Genomic DNA, 18,307 nt, shown 5'->3' with positions numbered 1-18,307 from the left:
AGAATTTAAAACAGACCCTTTAACATGATTTATGGCAGACAAGAAATACCAGTTCAGTTAGGACAGGTGTTACTTAATTACCCTTCTCTGTGAGAGTGGGGCTCTTCCCACTAAAATTGTTTGTGGGTGAAATCACAACAAAGATCCATAAAGTACAGCCTTACACATATATATATATATATTTTTAAACAGACATCAGTTTCTTGAATTTTTTCTAATGTCAGAGGTTAATTTAAAATATTAATGCTGAAAAGATTAATTTAAGATATTAAATCTACTAGGCAAGAATACATATACATATTGTAATTACTTCCTTTTTACAATTAAAGTAATTGGATTATATTTAATGAGCTATTTACATTTAATAATTAAAAAAGACTTATCTTTTCAGTATTCCCCATATGCAGGGAGAGATGAGGGAAAACTCACTTCTGATATAATTATCTTTACTTGGGCTAAAAGGAAAAACAACTGTGCATTTAGAAAAAGGGTCAGAAGAATATTTTAAAATATACATACAGTTGTTGCCCCTTATCCGCAGTTTCACTTTCCACGGTTTCATTTATTCACAGTCAGCAGCATCCAAAATTATTAAATGGAAAATTCCAGAAATTCCAAAAGCAATTCATAAATTTTAAATTGTGCACCATTGTGAGTAGCATAATGAAATCTCATGCCATCCTGTTCTATCTTGCCCTGGACATGAATCATCCTTTTGTCCAGCATATCCACACTATGTGTGCTACCTGCCCATTGGTTACTTAGCAGTCCCAGTTATCAGATGGGTTGTCGAGGTGTCACAGTGCAGGTGTTTAAGTAATCCTTGTTTTACATAATAATGGCCCCAAAGTGCTTGAGAAGTGATTCTGGCAGTTCAGGTATGCCTAAGAGAAAGCTGTGAAGTACTTCCTTTAAAGTGAAAAGGTGAAAGTTCTCCACAAGGAAAAATGTACTGTATATGGAGTTCAGTACTTTCAGACATCCACTGGGGGTCTTGGATATCTGAGGATATCATCCTCAGATAAGAGGAGACTACCTTATACAGTTTAGGAATTACCCATAGGAATGTGTTTTGGTTCATTGTAGAAGAAGATGAAAGATTAGGCACTTAAAAAAAAAAAAGCAAATCCTGATGACAAGATTTGATGCGCTGAACAGCACACAGAAAATGAAACTTAAAGTGATTTTCAGGGATCCTGTAGATAAAAGTAACCTGTTAGAAGTGACGGAACCCCAAATGCCTAGGTGTTTGAAAACAGCAGTTTGTTTGGAAAGCAACAGCATCTGAACATGTTATCTGAGGCTGGCACTTTAAATGAGCCAGTGTTGATGTTGTTTAAAGTGAAAAATGTGAAGTCCCTGAGCAGCTGGCTAAAACTGGGTATAGAGAGAGAGAAAGCAGTGTGTTATTCTCATTAACACCATTTCAGTTCTAGGGTAAATATGTCAAGAAGGCTTTCTTATGTTAGCATGCAGTCTTTTTTTGAGGGGGAAGAAACTGGGGTTTGGTGGCACTTGTGTATGAAAATGAGAAATACGGGCATATTTGTCTAACTTCTTGGTTTGGGTGTTCTGTGAAAAGTCAGTGGTGTCATGGACACGAATGGACCTGGGTTTAAAAGCTGACTGTGACTTTGATAAAGTTGCAGAACTGCTCTTAGTTTTTTAGTTCTCTCACCTGTAAAATCAGAATGCTATTAGCTTACCTTACAGAAGTGTTTTGAGGATTAGAGATATTCAAGAAAATGAAAATGAATACTGACACATTTTAGGAATTCAACAGATATTTATTGGGCAGAAACTATAGGATACAAAAAAGTTTTAAGAATCCCATCCTTGACTCCAGATAGCTGCTGATGTTACTACTGCTTCTGTTAGATTTAAAGATATTTTGTTTTTCCATTCCTGTATTCAAAGAGTTGTACACTCCAGAAATCTGCTGCAGTATAGAATGTAGTGACTGCCATAAAAGGTTCTGCACACTTCCTTGGCACTTGTAAAGAGGGAGAAATGATTTCAGACTGGAAGAGTCAAGGAAGACTTCTTAGCAGTGGTGACATTTGCCTTGGGCCTTTAAGATGAAAGTTTTTTTTTTAAAGAAATGCCACAATCCAGATAATAGTACCTTTGAAACTATTTTGCTTTCAAAGTACATAAAGTGAAAATATTGAATTGACTCTTGACTGTGATTTGGAAGACTGATACCCTTTGTCTTAATCCTTAAAATTGGCATAACGTAAGCAGAGGCCATCCATTTCTTTCTCAGCACTTGTCTTCACACTCCTGGAGAGCCTGTTTCAGAAGGTAAGAGGCCCACCTACTACTTGGCCTCCACTGAGACCAAAGAAAAGAGAACCAATTAGGGGAGCCCTTTGTGTCATGCTCAGTGCTTTTAATTTGACCTGCTCTCCTTAAATTATTTTATTACCCCTAGGAGGTGAGTCCAAACAAACTCGGCGTTCCTTTGAATTAGCAGTTATGAAAGCTATCAGTTATTGGGTACCTACTGAATGCTAGACACCCCTCTAGAAGGCTTATGTATGTTATTTTATCCTTAGAACCATTCTGTGAGGTAGGTTTTATTTTCCCCATTTTACAGATGAGGCTCAGAGAGATTAACCAATGCAAAGTCATGTAACTAGCAGCTCAGGGAATCCTTGAGTCTCTTGACTGAGCATGCCTCTGGGTTCACCAAGCTGTATTGATTTTTGAATATGGTAAGCACCTATATGAGTGTTAAATTTAAAAAAGAAAAGAGAAATTTTCTGTCGTTTTTCATTGTGATTGTTCAAAAAGTTAACAATACATTATTCAAATATGTTATATGATTATGATGATGATATTCTACCTATTTGTAGTGCTTTCTTATTTGTTTGCTTTAAGGATACACCAACTTTTTCCTGTCATTCCTTTTAAAAGTACTCCATGGTATACACATATTGAAGATAAATTTAAATTAATCTGACTTTAAGAATTTTACAATACCTTTGTATGATTTGGGACCTTGCAAAACTAGAGTGGAAATCAATCCTGATTTAAATAGGAAGCTTGCGGCTTGGATCCCTGGGAGAAAGGAAATAAAGGAGGTGAGCCTTATGATTACCCTGGCTTTCTGTCTAGATGTATATTTTGACCATGAAGCAGGGTGGGGGATCCCAAGCAGAGCACATTGGTCTTGCTGAATTGAAGAGTCGAAAATTGTAGTTCGGGGAGGCTAAGGCAACTGGGAGGTATGGAGTGGAGTTTTGGAAAAGAGGGAGCTATGCAGAAAAACTGTTCTGGAAGTCTCCTCAAGGTTGAGGCTTGGCTGATCACACACATGCCTGGGGTCAAACTAGAGGAGGCTGGGGAAAAATTGACCAGGAAGCTATGAGCTAACTGGTCCTCGTGCAGGGAGTTGGTTGAGTTCCTCTCAGCCAGAATAGAGAGACCATATTACTCACTCTCCAGCAGAGATCCGGTAGAGAGCATCCAATAGAGATCTCAGAAGGGCCATATCTTTGTATTGGGGCTAAAATACCCAGAGTAAAGGGTATTTCAGATCCACCCTAACAAAGCTTAAAAAGAAGCCTCAGAAGTACTAAACTGAAAAGTAACTTAACTGCCTACCAGAACAAGGCCCAACACTCTTGAAACCAAGACAACAATGCTAGATACTCAACACTTTAAAATTTTAATTTCCAACATCCAATCAGAATTCACCAGACTTGCCAGGAAAATGTGGCCCATAATTAGAAAAATCAGTCAGTAGAAACACTCAGAAATGAGAGATGATGAAATTACCAACGATATTAAAACAGCTGTTATAACTATGTTCAAGTATTTAAAGAAAAATATGAACATACTAATTAGGTGGTAAACATTGTAGCCTTGCAAATAAATAGTGGAGTGTGGTTCCAGTCTCTCTTATTTTTATTATCTTTGTTCTTCTCATGGTGTTGATGGTTTGGTAAAATTTGAATATTGTCTTGTAAGTCTGAGTTATAGAATCATGTCATTTTAGGGTTGGAAAGAACTTTCTAAAGATCATCTTGTTCACCTTCTCATATTGTAGAAAAAGAAATAGTATGTTTCCCTGGTTCTGAGACGTACATTTTCTCCGCATTTTAACATCTGTTGAATCATGACACATCTTAGATTTGATGAAATACCTTAAAACCCATTAGAATTGTGCTTTTTCTATAAATTCTAAGTGGTAGACTTCTGCTTATGTTACCTCCACCTGGAAACCTAGAAACCTTTCCCTTCTTTTATTCCTTTTTTTTTTTTTTTTGAGGTGAAGGTAATCAGGTTTGTTTATTTATTATTTTTTTAATGGCATTAACGGGGATTGAACCCAGGACCTCGTGCATGCGAGGCACGCACTGTACCACTGAACTATACCCTCCCCACCTTCCCTTTATTCTTTATATCTAGATCCTGGCCAGTTCAGATCTTTATTTCGGGAAGTCTGTTCAGTCTTAAGGTCACAGCAATCTTTTCATCCTTTCTATTGTCATCACTGACTACATCATTTGTTTGATAACTGAACTTCTGTTTATTTGCTATATTGTTACTTAACTGTGATTTTATTTATCTCCTCAGTTAAATTATAAGCTGTTGGACTCAAGGGAGGAATTTTATATTTCTTTGTGTCTACCTGATAAATATTCATTGATTGATAAGGGTGCTGTAAGTAGTTGTTAGCCATTAATACAATCTGAAGCTTATTAATAGTGTTATTTAATGGTTAAGAGAACCACTTATTTAATTAAATGCTATAGATGTAGAATTAGTCCTCCTACTTCTCCTTCTCTTCCTCCTCCTGCTGCTGCTACTACTACTACTGCTGCTGCTGCTGCTTTTGTAATTATCTATTCTGTGTCAAGTACAATGTTAAACATTTTATACATGCATTATTTCATTTTTCTTCACAACAACCTTACAAGAAGTCATACTAATTTTAACAGATTAGGAAACAGACTGAGAGATTGACTGCTTGCTACAGTCCCAAAACTGAAATTTGGCGGTAGTGGGTTGAAATCCACACTTCTGTCTCTTAATGTCCATGCTCTTGCTGCTCTCTGCCACTGCTTATTAGGTTTTGAGGGTTTTGGTAACTGCATAACAAATGGATGGTGGAAAGAAAAGAATGGGTACTTACTTTCCTCTCTGTTCAAGGACTTTTACTTATAAATCCCATGTTTTGAGTGGTGAATAGACCTTGTGAGAGGAAGTAGATGTACAGCTGCCCTTTGCTGCTGACTCTTAGTTGCTGGCAGCTTGGCCGTTAGTAATAGATGAGTGTGTGACACTTTTTCAGGAATGAATTCTTGTTACAGCTAGCAGAATAGAATAGTTTATATGGAATTTCATGGCAGTTTGCTCCATAATTCCACTCACTGTGTTCAGATGTAGTTGTGATTGCTAGGTCTCTCTCCTCACTTAAGTTGGTATATCCAGGACTACTGCTTCTGTCTGCTCCATAGCCACACAGTGTATTTATATATTGCCCTGAGCTGTCAGTGAAACATTTTGCTAAATTTCCTTTTTTTGTTGTTGCTCTGCAACCTTTTTTTCCCTGGCCTTTCTCATTTATATAAAACTTTTTTTCTTTTTCGGCCTTTCCACCCCAGAGAGGGAGTAGTTACTGCAGAGAGAACTTATAATATGAAAAGAAGCATCATAGAGGTTAAGATGCGTGGTTAGACAGCAGATAGGTTGAAATGATACTTACTCTCAGTGCCTGACATATGATTCAGCCCTGATTATCTCCTTCCTCCCTTATTTTCAAACTTACCTCTCTGTCCAGTCCGCCAGTAGGTGCTCTAGAGCCTTGTCTATAGGGAGCTTAACCTAGTGTAGTAGTGACTGCTGCTTACAAGAACGAGGAAAGATAGGTTACAGCCTAGCTTCAACTTCTCCGTCCTGGGTAAGGTAATAAACTGGGATTAGACACTCTTCCATAAAAATCAGCTGTGTCTTCCCATATGGTAGCACATGACCAGGGTTGGCTTCCTCCCAGGTACTCAAGCCCAGGTTCTTGGAGAGGAATGTATTTTGTGTCTATCCTCTTATCTCAAATTCTTGGCCACCACCAACTGGAGCTCATTCTCTTCTATCATTGGCTATAAATAAAGGAAGTTCTTAAAAATAATACTTCATTAGGACTTATGTGAGTTATTGACATATTTCTAGTAATCTTATGAACTGATTTGTTGAGGTTTGGTACTTTGTTTTATGAGTTGGTATTCTTTTTTTCAGAGCAGTTTAGTTGTTTTTCATGTTAAACTCCTGTGTGAATAGAATGCTCAGTTGATGACCATAGCTGAAAGAAATCTGATACTTGAGTACCCACAAATGTTAGGAATAAGATTTCTTCATTTCTGAGTAAAATCATTCATAATTTGTATTTATCCAGTTGGAGTAAAAGTAAGCCTATTTATTGTTCTTTCCAGTTTTATTGAGATATAATTGATATACAGCACTGTATAAGTTTAAGATGTACAGCATAATGATTTGACTTACATCCATCATTTTGTATAGATACAAAATTAAAGAAATAGAAAAAAATTTGTGTGAAGAGAACTCTTAAGATTTACTCTCTTAACAATTTTCCTATATAATATACAGCAGTGTTAATTATATTTATCATGTTGTGTATTACTTCCCTAGTACTTATTTATCTTATAACTAGAAGTTTGTACCTTTTGACTGCCCTCATCCAATTCCCCCTCCTCCTGCCTCTGATAACTACAGATTTGATCTCTTTTCCTGTGAGTTTATTTGTTTTTGAAGTATATTTGACCTACAACACTATGTTAGTTCCTATTACACAACATAGTGATTTGGTGCTTCTGTACATTTCAAATGATCACCAGGGTAAGTCTAGCCAGATATGTTACCAAGCAAATATATTACATTGTTACTGACTATATTCCCCACACTGTACATTTCATACCAGTGACATTTATTTTGCAACTGGAAGTTTGTACTTCTTAATCTCCTTCACCTATTTTTCTTTGCTCCTCCCCTCTGGCAGCCACCTGTTTGTTCTCTGTGTCTATAATTCTGTTTCTGTTATGTTTGTTCATTTGTTTTTAGGTTCCACATATAAGTGAAATCATACAGTTTTTCTTTTTCTTTGACTTATTGCACTTAGCATAATACTCTCTAGATCTATCCATGTTGTTTCAGATGGCAAGATTTCATTCTTTTTTATGGCTGAGTAGTATTCTCTGTGTGTGTGTGTGTCTGTATTCACTCACACACATCTTCTTTATCCACTCAACTGTTGATGGGCACCTGGGTTGCTTCCATATCTTGGCTATTATAAATAATGCTGCAGTGAACATCAGGATGCAGATATCTTTTCAAATTAGTATTTTTGTCTTTGGATAAATACTCAGGAGTGGAATTGCTGGATCAAAAGTAAGTTCCCTCCCTTTTTTTAAATTGAAGTGTAGTCAGTATTACAATGTTGTATCAGTTTCTGGTGTACAGCATAATGTTTCAGTCATACATATACATACATACATTCATTTTCATATTCTTTTTAATTATAAGTTAAAAGTAAGCCCTCTTAGATGGATAGTTTGGAGTATTTCATACCATTCCATTTTGATGAATTGGAAATTGCTAGAAATTAATGTTAGATTAGGAAAGTAGAATGAACTTTGTGTCCGTGACTGTAAGTCATCAGTGATGACGATGTAGATCCTGTGTAATTTAAGTGGATACATAACAGGGAACTTGGGCAAAGATGGAGATTCAGGAAATATTTTACATGAATAAATCTTTTCTTTGGAACTTAGAATACTTTGCATACAAAATCTGAGTCTCGCATAGCACCTCTCAAGCATTTTTTAGTGCAGCTTGCAGCTGAACTAAAAAGATGAATTGAAAGTTTTTCCCCAGTTGCTAGTCATCGTTAGACTAAGAACTAGAATCCAGGTTTCTGACTCACAGTTTAAGTGTATTTTCTTTTGGACAACCAGATGGATCCTACTAAAAAGAGCCTAATTTGGGCCATTTAAAAGTCAGTCTTCTATGGAATAGTTGATACTAGAAGAAACCAATTTTGAAGGTAAAAGTGATCCCCCAATTTTCGCTTTAAGAGTAAAGCTATGATTAAAGCCTGAAGCCTAATAAAGGTAAGAACAAAAGGTGGTATTGTCCCCAAAAGATAATAGAAAGTTATGGAATTACCAGATGTGAATGATCCTTGATAGATGTACAGTGTGTTCAAAGAGTAAGATACTGTATTTTAAAAGTCCTGTTTCCCTGGGCTGCTTTCCCCAAAGCAAATCAGGACAAGAAGGGGCCTTACAATTTTTCTTTTTTTGGTGAGGGTAGGTAATTACGTTTATTGATTGATTGATTCGTTTATTTATTTTTAACGGAGGTACTGGGGATTGAACCCAGGACCTCGTACATGCTAAGTACACACTCTACCACTGAACTATACCCTCCCCCAACCCTTACAATTATTGAATGTAGGTCCCTTATGAAATAGGAAGTTTCTCCTGGTTTTACATCACAAGAAAGCTTTTTTTTTCTTGGTTCTCGCAGTTAGATACTTTTCTCTGTCTACCCTTCGAGTTCCATTTGTCTTGCTAGCTCTTTTGGACATTACTCTAGTGACCTAAACTGATTTGTCAGTTATTTCTTGTGTTTAGAGAGAGTCTGGTTATATTTGTAGGCTCAGCCCCACCCTGTATTTCAACAGGAAGTGGGTGGATACTTAAGTCTATAGTGAGGCATTCCTCCTTGTGATTGTTGCATGATAGTGAGGACTGCTATATGCAACAGTAAATTCATACTTCTTGAAACATATTAGTAGACAGACTTAGATTACAGTAAACCTGCGTGTTGTCTGTCATTTTGAAGTCAAATGATTATTTGATTTTTCAGTCGAGATTTTGAACCCATGTGGAATGCATATTCTTTTAAAGAAGTTTATCTCTTGAAAGAGAAACTAGTCTACAAAGTAAAGCTCTTCTTGTATGCCCCCATCCAAAGTGTTGTTAACTATAGAACAGTGGGAAATGCTGAAGTGAAAGCAGAAGTCCTAATTGCCACACATACAATATCCCCACGTGTTCTCATCCCCTGCTACTGCTGATCAGCATTTTGGGGGTATATTTCAAAGAGGAACTGCCTTGAGAAGCACTTCTGTTGTTACGGTTATTGCTATAGCTCAGATATACTTGCTTTTGGATGTGACCATCGAAATCTGCAGGTGTTATCAGTGACCTTGGCTCTAAATGAAGCATTGTTTATTTATTTATAGTAAATAGCTAGTAATAAATATCATTGCCAGAATGATCAGTCGTCTGTCTTATGTCCTATAATAACAGGAATTCAGAATGTGGGGTACAGATGAGTGCATCCTCCACATGCAGCCTTCCTTTATTACCTTCTTCCACCCTCCCAATCCCTACCTCTCATCTCACCCTACTCCTGCCTTAGGCTGTTGGGATCAGAGTTGAGAGTTCAGAGTGTAGGGTACATGTCAAAGCCTCCTTTTGACTTTATACCGATCAAATGTGATATCTAAATGTTCCATGATAACTTCAAATATACTGACTTACAGAATATTAGTTTGAAGGGACCACAAAGAATACCTCATCCAGTTTCCAATTCAAAGCATGAATCCCATCATGGTACTGGCAGTTTGGACTGTTCAGTATACTGCCAGTCTGTTGCTGGGAAGGGATGCCTTAAGTCTTTTATTTATTCTCAGACTCATTCTCAAGTCCTTTAGGCTGAAAATAGCCAGGGGTAAAGATGAGGGTTACTGCTGAGTCTGCTTGGATGTCTGGAACTCTTCCAAAGCCAATTTTTCCTTTGGACTTCTTTGGATAGCCACCTCCCAGATTGGTTTGGGAAGCTCCCAGGGTGTAAATAACTTAACTCCAGGACTCTGTCTGGAATGTTCATTTTATCATTCTGGATCATACCGGTCCTAGTAACTAAATGAATCTCGATCTGGAAAAGGGTTTGATTCATGACCATAATCTATCCATCTCTACAGTCCATAGACCTGCCTTTGGCCTTGTGTTCTGAAGGCAAGTGGATATTGGCCAAGTGAGGAAGTTATGGCAGCTGAGGCAGAAGCAAATCCAGGAATTTTAGAACTTCGTAAAGATCATCCAGCTTAGTCCCTTTATTTTGCAGGTGAGGAAACTGAAGCCCAGAGTGAGAATTATATCATCTTTGACTTAGAAGGCATTGTAGAAGTCATCCAGTCTGACTTTTCAACAACATCTTCTTACAGTCTAGGAAACTCTTCTGCAACATGCCTTATAGCTGGTCATCCAGAGGATGGTACAGGGGAACTCATAACCTCTGAAGAGAACCCATTTAAATATAGGACAGCTCTAATTAACAGGAACTAGCTTAATTGAAATCTACTTCCTTGTAACTTTTATCTTCTCAGTGTTTCTAATTTAATTCCTCTCCTATGTAACACCCCACAAGGTAAGACCTTCTCAGATCCCCAAATTAGCAAATATCACTATAGCATATAATTTTCCTAATCAAAGTAAAGTATAACTTTATATACAAAAAGAGCTTTATTGATTCTGTGAAGACAGGGCATTCTGCTTTCACGTGGAATAATGGAAAAACTTCTTTTTCCAGCTAAGAGCAGCTACTTTCTTGGTTTTCTTCACTTTCTCTTCATTACTAGCACTAGCATTTAGTTCTTTTCATAATACTTTTAATAAAGAATCATACATTTTATCACTTTGTGAATATAACTGTACGAAACTATCAGGAGAGAGCAACATATAGGGCTGAAGGGCTGGACTTACCCCTGCAACCTGTCTTGGTTTCTCACTTCATATTTGCTAGCTCTGGTGGGCATCTCCATTTCTGTTGTCTCCTTCATAGCCTGGGAAGAGATTCCCCACTGATCTTCTTACCTCCAGCCTTCTCTTGCCCAAATACAGCGTCTCTTCTTCTGTTAGAATGATCTGACTAAAATGCAAATTTGACCATGTCACTTCCTTAATTCAGTGATTTCTCAATACCTAGTGCTCCACCAATTTTCTACTAAATGACTACTTATGGTAGAGGAGCTTTTCTCAACTGGATTTTCATGAGAGAATTAAACCCTAATGCCATTAGGCACCCATTGTATGTAACGTATTAACTTTTCTGCAGTGCATCTGGAATGGTGCTAGCTCTGTATACTCTTGAGGAGAACTGAGAAAATAGTCACTCTGATTGTATTCTTTGTTCTGTGGTCCAGGTGAGGAACCCAGTATAAAAGAGTGGAGGAGAGAGAGAGTGTGTTTTTCAGGAGGTCCAGAAACATGGCTGGGAGCAACCTCCAGGGAAAAAAAAAAAAAAAGAACGTACACATTTTTTTTTTAACATTTTTTATTGATTTATAATAATTTTACAATGTTGTGTCAAATTCCAGTGTAGAGCACAATTTTTCAGTTATACATGAACATATATGTATTCATTATCACATTTTTTTTCTCTGTGAGCTACCATAAGATCTTGTATATATTTCCCTGTGCTATACAGTATAATCTTGTTTATCTGTTCTACATTTTGAAATCCCAGTCTATCCCTTTGCACCCCCTGCCCCCTTGGCAACCACAAATTTGTATTCTATGTCTATGAGTCTGTTTCTGTTTTGTATTTATGTTTTGTTTGTTTGTTTGTTTTTTATTTTAGATTCCACATATGAGTGATCTCATATGGTATTTTTCTTTCTATTTCTGGCTTACTTCACTTAGAATGACATTCAGGAGCATCCATGTTGCTGCAAATGGTGTTACGTTGTTGGTTTTTGTGGCTGAATAGTATTCCCATTGTATACCACATCTTCTTTATCTAATCATCTGTTGATGGACATTTAGGCTGTTTCCATGTCTTGGCTATCGTAAATAGTGCTGCTAAGAACGTACACATTTGTGTTAAAGACTAGGGTTTTATCTTTAAATTTACGTGACTGTTGCATTCTACTACATAATATGTCCATGGTTAAAAATGTTCTAAAATATTTATCAATGAATAAAATTGATTTTACAGGAAGATTTGCCTAAGGTCTGTGAAACTTCAAATACCTACCTTTTTTCTTAGCCCTGTACTGGACATTTTATATATGTTACATATATAACATATGAAGCTGAGTTGAGTCAGGAACCTTGGGAGTCTTTGCCCATTTCTAAGTTTATCTTCACTGGAATGTAGGATTTTTTTTTTTCTCTTGGTCATCAAATTACTGTTGTGGTTCAGATCATGTGTAATTCCATACTTCTTTGGCAGAATACAAGTAACCTTGATTATCTGAAGGAAAAATGAGCAGTGATACAGGTAATTCCATAGGTTAGGGAATCTTGTCTTTCTTTAGTGGCTCTGAAACATATTAAATGACTTTTTTATTTTTAGTAGCAGATTCACTTTTCTGATTGTTTTGTCTTGAAGGATATTGACATATTGTAATTTCTTGACTTACTCTAGCTGGTTTTGGGAGTTTTTTTGGCAAGAGGTTGCTATCCTGCTATTGAAAACTTGATTCCAGGTGAACCCCACCCAGATGACATAGAATTGACTTCATTTGTGTCTGCTTACCCAAGGCACTTGGGAAAGCATAAATGCTAAAGTACCAAGGTGTTAAGCATTGCTTCCCCAGCCCCACCCCGAATCTGACTTTTACCTAGCCATCTGGAATCCAGTTTCCATTAGGTATCCAAAAATAATGTCTGAAATGCCTTGTCAGTGGCCACTTTCAAGGGATCTGGCTCCTTTAGCTCCTCTGAGAAGCTAGAACAAGTACTGAAATGATTGCTAATGGAGGAAGCCATATTTTCAGCCATCTGGCTATACTCCTGAATTTCTGGTTCTTCCAGAAAGCTTGAAATTTGGGAGTCTAAGGGCATTCAGAGGATGCAGAGCTCTGTGAAGTTCTTTTATTTGTAACCCTTTGCCTCCTTTCCTGTTCTAAACTCTCTTTTCAGTATTGCTAAAGATTCCATCTTAATACCCAATACCCTTTACATTATGTAAAGGAGGAGACGAGTTAGACTGGAAGGGAAACGCCAGAGTTTGGATTAGAAAACCTGTTGAGTCAAAGGGGAACTTAGCAGAGGAGCGGAATGAAAATTATTTCCTTAGACAGTAGACAAATATTCAGGAAACACCTCTGCACCCCAAAGATAGGCACAGCTGCCACAGTGACTATTAAAGGGAGGTTCAAAATTATGAGCAAACAGCTGATTCTCTTGGTTCTTGGGTTGTTGCTGTTGGTGACAGGAAATCTTGTTCCCCAAGCTGCTTGCTTCCTGTTTTATTTTTACTCTTAGCAGATCAGAATGTCCATAACAAGGAGCAGTCTGTTCCAAGGGTTCTACTCCCTCTGAGCTTGAAGGGCTTTTTTTTTTTTTTCCCCTTCGGTCAGACAATATGTTGGTTCACTTTTAAGATCTATGATGTTTAGCTTGGTTTAAGCACTTCATATTCACAATTAACTTTCTAGTGATGAACTGATAATCTTTTTTAAGATATGCTGTAGGTAAACCTCTTGGGGGGTTGTTTGTTTTTAACAGGAGTTTGTAGTCTTGGGAACTTGGGTATGTTACCTTTATGCTTTACCTTTTCTTTTGAATTCACCATTTTCCCTAGCATGAAGTCCATTAGGCTTTTTTAGATTTCTTTCGTTTCACAAGATAGGGAAACTGTTCCAGCCCAGTGTGCCTTGGCTGTAGTCATATCCATTTTGTTGGATAAAAAACCTATCCTTGTAAAGCTAGGAATTTGGTAATCTAACTCTAAAACAATAGCTCAGCATGAACCTAAAGTGCTGGGGGATTTCCTAGGGAAAGGGGCTCAGCCGACAGGGTAAGAAACAGTAACTGGAAGGTTTCCGGATCTGCTCCAGACACTTCCTGCTGTCTCAAGAGCCTTTTGGCCCAGGTGTGTTGAACCGGATGGGAGAGAGAAAGGGAGCTGTGGGTAGAAGAGAAAGGACTAGGGAATCTTATAGCACAGTTTGCTTGTCATCGTGTTTGATCTATTGAACGTGTAAAAGTTTCCTTGATATTCTTTCATTCTGTCCATTTACAGACTAAACTTTAGTAGTGTTAATAGATACTGGCAGTATTTAGTTGTACATTGACAGTCCTCCATCAGGGAAGAACTGGACAAGTTATATCCCAGTGTAGATCAGTGGAATCACTGTTGGCAACTTATTTTGATTGTGGAGATTATCAGATGACAGAAGCTCTTTTTTGATTCTTATAATTGATCATCTAGAATCTGATTTGTCCTGGTTATGGACACCCCAAGGATTGAATCTGTACCATCCAGGATCTGCTGAATGGACTGTTTTCTGACCATGCGTCCTTGCCTCTGGAGACTCTTGTTGGTTGGAGCATAGTTGTTATTTTAAGGTTTTTTAGGTTTTTATGCTGTCTGGATACCTTAGCCAGCAGTCACCAGCTCAGAATTTCTAAACTTACCCAGCAAATCTCCAATAGCAAACCTTAAAAAGGGGGGATGGGGAGGGCTTCAAAAAGAAAAAAAGATAGAAAATTTTTTTTTAGATCAGAGCAAGACAAAAAAAAGGACTCACACAGCCATAGTGTGCCTGGAATTTGCGGTTGAGTAATACTTTCCTGTTATTTCTTTTTTAGGTTGTTTTTCATCATTCAGAACATTGCCTGAAGCAGGTCCACCATGCCGTTAGTAACGAGGAACATCGAGCCAAGGCACCTGTGCCGTCAGACGTTGCCTAGCGTTAGAAGCGAGCTGGAATGCATGACCAACATCACACTGGCAAATGTCATCCGACAGCTGGGCAGCCTGAGTGAGTGCCGCAGAGAGCCTGTGCTTTGCCCTCAGGGGTCGTTGGTGCTCTTTATTTAGTTTCCTTCTCCTCCCGTTTTCCTATTTCTCCCCCATCTGCCTTCCCTAGGTAATGTGAAAATGTATCCCCCCCCACCCCCCCAAGAGAGGCTCCTTTGTACAGAGTCTTCCCCTCAACCCTTTCTTCATCTACTGCCACCCTCTAGGTTCCCTCCCCCTCCCCCTCCACCTGCTTCAAAAGAAATCTGTGGAAATGGTGGCCGGAAGGGCTGCAGCAGAAACTGCAGATGGAATGACAGAGCAGAATTCTCTGTGTGTAAAGTGGGAGGTTCACAGAGCAGTATCTTGGGTTGGGGAATGTGCCTGTAATTGCATGAGCTGTTCAATGTAGCCTTTGTTGAAGCCACAAATGTTCCAATAGTCTGTATCTACCCGACACCCCCTTTTCTTCCCAAAGAGGAGTAAAGCAAACATGCACTCAGAGAGATTCTGGCTGACTTGTCTACCCTGGTACTCATTTAATTGTGCTGCAAGCCCCCAGGTCCAAGTTCAGGGTACAAATTACTTCTGTAGTCTCTGGGGTATTGGGGAGTTTTGCAAGCTATGTGAACACAGTGACACAAATTGTAGCTGGAGCCATTCTTCTTTAGGAGGAAAATGGGGGTTAGCCCAGTCTGTTTGGAGCTGAGGGAAAGCCAGCTCAACTATAATTTTTTTTTTAATTGGCAAGTATGAATAAGGCTGCCTCGGGTGGGGTAGGTACATGCATGGGTTTGGATTTCATTCTGAATTAAGCTGACTTTGCTTGGAGCCAAGGTATGGGAAGGGCAGATGCTTGGATAGGCTCTGCGTTTGTCTAGTGCCACCCCAGCTCTCCAGAATCTCTCAGAATGCCATGTGAGTGATATTCCTTAGCAAAAGCATCTTGGTGTAAATTATTTCAAACATTCACCCCTCCTATTGCGTCACTGCCCTTAGTGAAGGCAGTGGAATATCAAGAAAGCCTGCATCCCCCCAGATAGTAATAGACCCTGCTTTTAAAATAGGGGCCTGAGGAGACAGCTGTGTGACCAGTTGATGTATGGGGTCTGAGATTCCTAAGCCTTCACCTAGCCCAGAGGCCGTCTCAGTTGATCCAGGGCTTAGGGAAACCTGGATGGGGCGTCATGAAAGAAATGAAACCTTGCCAGTGTCTGTCTTGCACAAAGGAACGTTGACAGCAGTGCAGCAGCAGTACAGCTGACAAGGAAGCACATGAAGGCTGCAGAGAGCCTCACTGCTTCTTAAAAGCATCATTTCTGCCTCTGTCACCCTGAGAAGGCCAAATGGGTGGAAGTCAATCACACACTGGTTCCTTCTCCATAGGACAAAGGACATCTAGCTAATGATGCTTCTTATTCTCACTCAGCAGGAGTTACGCTCTCTCTCAGGTGTTTTTCCGGGGTAGTATTGTTGGATGCCATTGCTCACTCTCCCACTTGTGATCAGACCACTCCTATCTTGAGAAAGCTGATCTGAGGGCCAGCTTGTGCCTATGGAAACAAGATTTCCTCATGCTGTAGAGCTTAGCTGACCCTTTATTCATCCAATAAATGTGTATTGAACATATTTTATGTGCCAGATGCTGAGGGGATAGAGCAATAATAAGAAATGGTCTCTGCCTTCTAGGAGCTCATAATCTACCAAAGGAGAAAGAAAGAAATATTTCTCAAGGGGAGAATAGGGAGAGGGTGAGAAGGGAACTCACATTTGTTGATTGCCTACTTTATGCCAGGTTTAATAGGATCTTGACATAGATTATCTTACTTAATCCTCTCAATAATCCTATGAGATTAGGTGTTGGTGTTCCCATTTTTCAGGTGAAGAAATGAAGGCTCAGAAAATTAAGATAACTTGCCTGCAGAAGGAACAGTTAATAAGAAACAAAGTCAGACTTCATAAGAATGTATCAGTCCTATCTTCTGTCTCTGTCTCTGCCAACGCTGTCCTGGTTTAGACCTTCTTTAACTCTCACCTAAACTTTTGTTCTAGCCTCCCCCTTCTCTGGTCATCTCACTTAAATCTGCAAATTTAAAACTCTTATAAAATCTTATAAATCTTACACCTAGACTCTTGCCAGAGTAGTCTGCCCAAAACTAAAATATCACTTTTTACATTTTTCAATTTTGAATTGTTTGAATTTTTAAAAGTTAAGCCTATGTTAACTTTTGCAGTTTATTTTTTTTCTTAAGTAGTGTCTTGTTTTATTTTATTTTTTTTAACTTTTACAATTTAAAAAGTGTTTTTAAAGTAAGAATATAAGTGTTAACTATGAATTTATCTCCCCTCTTCCTACTTGGCCTGGCATTCAAGACTTTTTAAGACCTGCCTTTCTTTTCAGCCTCATTTTCTGCAATCCATCTTCTCCCATTTTACAATCTTTTTAAGATTCTTTTAAAATGAAAAAGGGAAAAAAGAGGGGATGAAAAGGGAAAGAAGAAAGAATGAATTACCAACTACCTATAGCTTCTGAGACAGACCATACTCTCTCCTACTTCCTCCCAGTGCCTTGGTTTTTCCCACTGTGTGGAGAGTCCTTGCCATCCTGGTAGCTGAACTTCAAGGCTCAGGGATCTCCTCCTCCAGGTTGGACTAAGCACCCCTCTGAGCTCCTATTTCATGCCTGTATTATTACCTATCACATTATATTGAAAACTATCTTTATCTCCTATACCAAATTAAAAGTTCTTTGAAGGCAGAAATCATGTGTTTGTCCTTGAATCCCAATGTCTGTCTTGTGTGGTACCCGGCACTCAGTAGAAGCTCAGTAAATGTTTGTCAAATGAGTCATGCATGTAGTCTCTCCACCATTCCATGCAGTTGGTGCACTGAGAATATAGGGAGGGGAGGAATACTTCCTATGGGGAGTAGGAGCACACGGGGAATAGGAAGGGTCAAGGAAGTCTTCATGAAGAGGTTACATTTGAACTGAGCCTTGAAAGATGACTGAGATTTTCATTTAGCAGAGAAGGGTGCAGAAATGGGGTCATATGTGCTTCAAGCTCATGACATTGGCCTCATATATTATACTATAGCCAGAAATGCTTGGTCTAGTAGAGAAAGTCTGATTATGGAATGGGTAAAGTACAAAAATAAAAAATTCCACAGCCATAGATTGCTCCCTGGTAGCATATCCAGAATTCTTATTTTCCCTCAGTGCAGTGAGATTGGCATTTCACATATTAGGTTGCCATATCTTAGGAAATATGGGCACAGCCAGCCAGCCAGCACTTCTGAATCAGGATCCTGACCACCCAGGAGAATGGAACCCCCTCTTGGGTCATTAAGAAGGTATGCTATGGTATTGGGTTTTCTGAGTGCAGTGAGGCCATGCCATTGGGGGAGCTCCAAGACTCCCACTCAAACTCAAACAAGAGCAGCTTCATATTTTTAAAAATCAGTTTTACTTGTTTCACGTAAGATTTCATTTGAAAAGTTATGCTAAGGAAAAAAAATTGAAGAC

At 38.6% G+C, this 18,307-nt stretch overlaps 1 protein-coding gene across 3 annotated transcripts in view; it reads left to right on the top strand.

The window, feature by feature from the left end:
* The window catches only part of WASF2 (WASP family member 2), a 59,955-nt gene that overhangs the window by 26,823 nt on the left and 14,825 nt on the right, over positions 1-18,307 (top strand). For all 3 annotated transcript variants that reach the window (XM_032495617.1, XM_032495616.1, XM_032495618.1), the window contains exon 2: positions 14,634-14,806. In XM_032495617.1, the coding sequence (XP_032351508.1) occupies positions 14,677-14,806 (130 nt within the window). In that variant the 5' untranslated portion in view covers positions 14,634-14,676. The remainder of the gene's footprint in view (positions 1-14,633; positions 14,807-18,307) is intronic.

Source organism: Camelus ferus, chromosome 13 (assembly GCF_009834535.1).
Source record: "Camelus ferus isolate YT-003-E chromosome 13, BCGSAC_Cfer_1.0, whole genome shotgun sequence".
Classification (NCBI taxonomy): domain Eukaryota; kingdom Metazoa; phylum Chordata; class Mammalia; order Artiodactyla; family Camelidae; genus Camelus; species Camelus ferus.
Note: the sequence above shows the minus strand (reverse complement) of the source record. Positions and strands in the feature narration are given on the sequence as shown.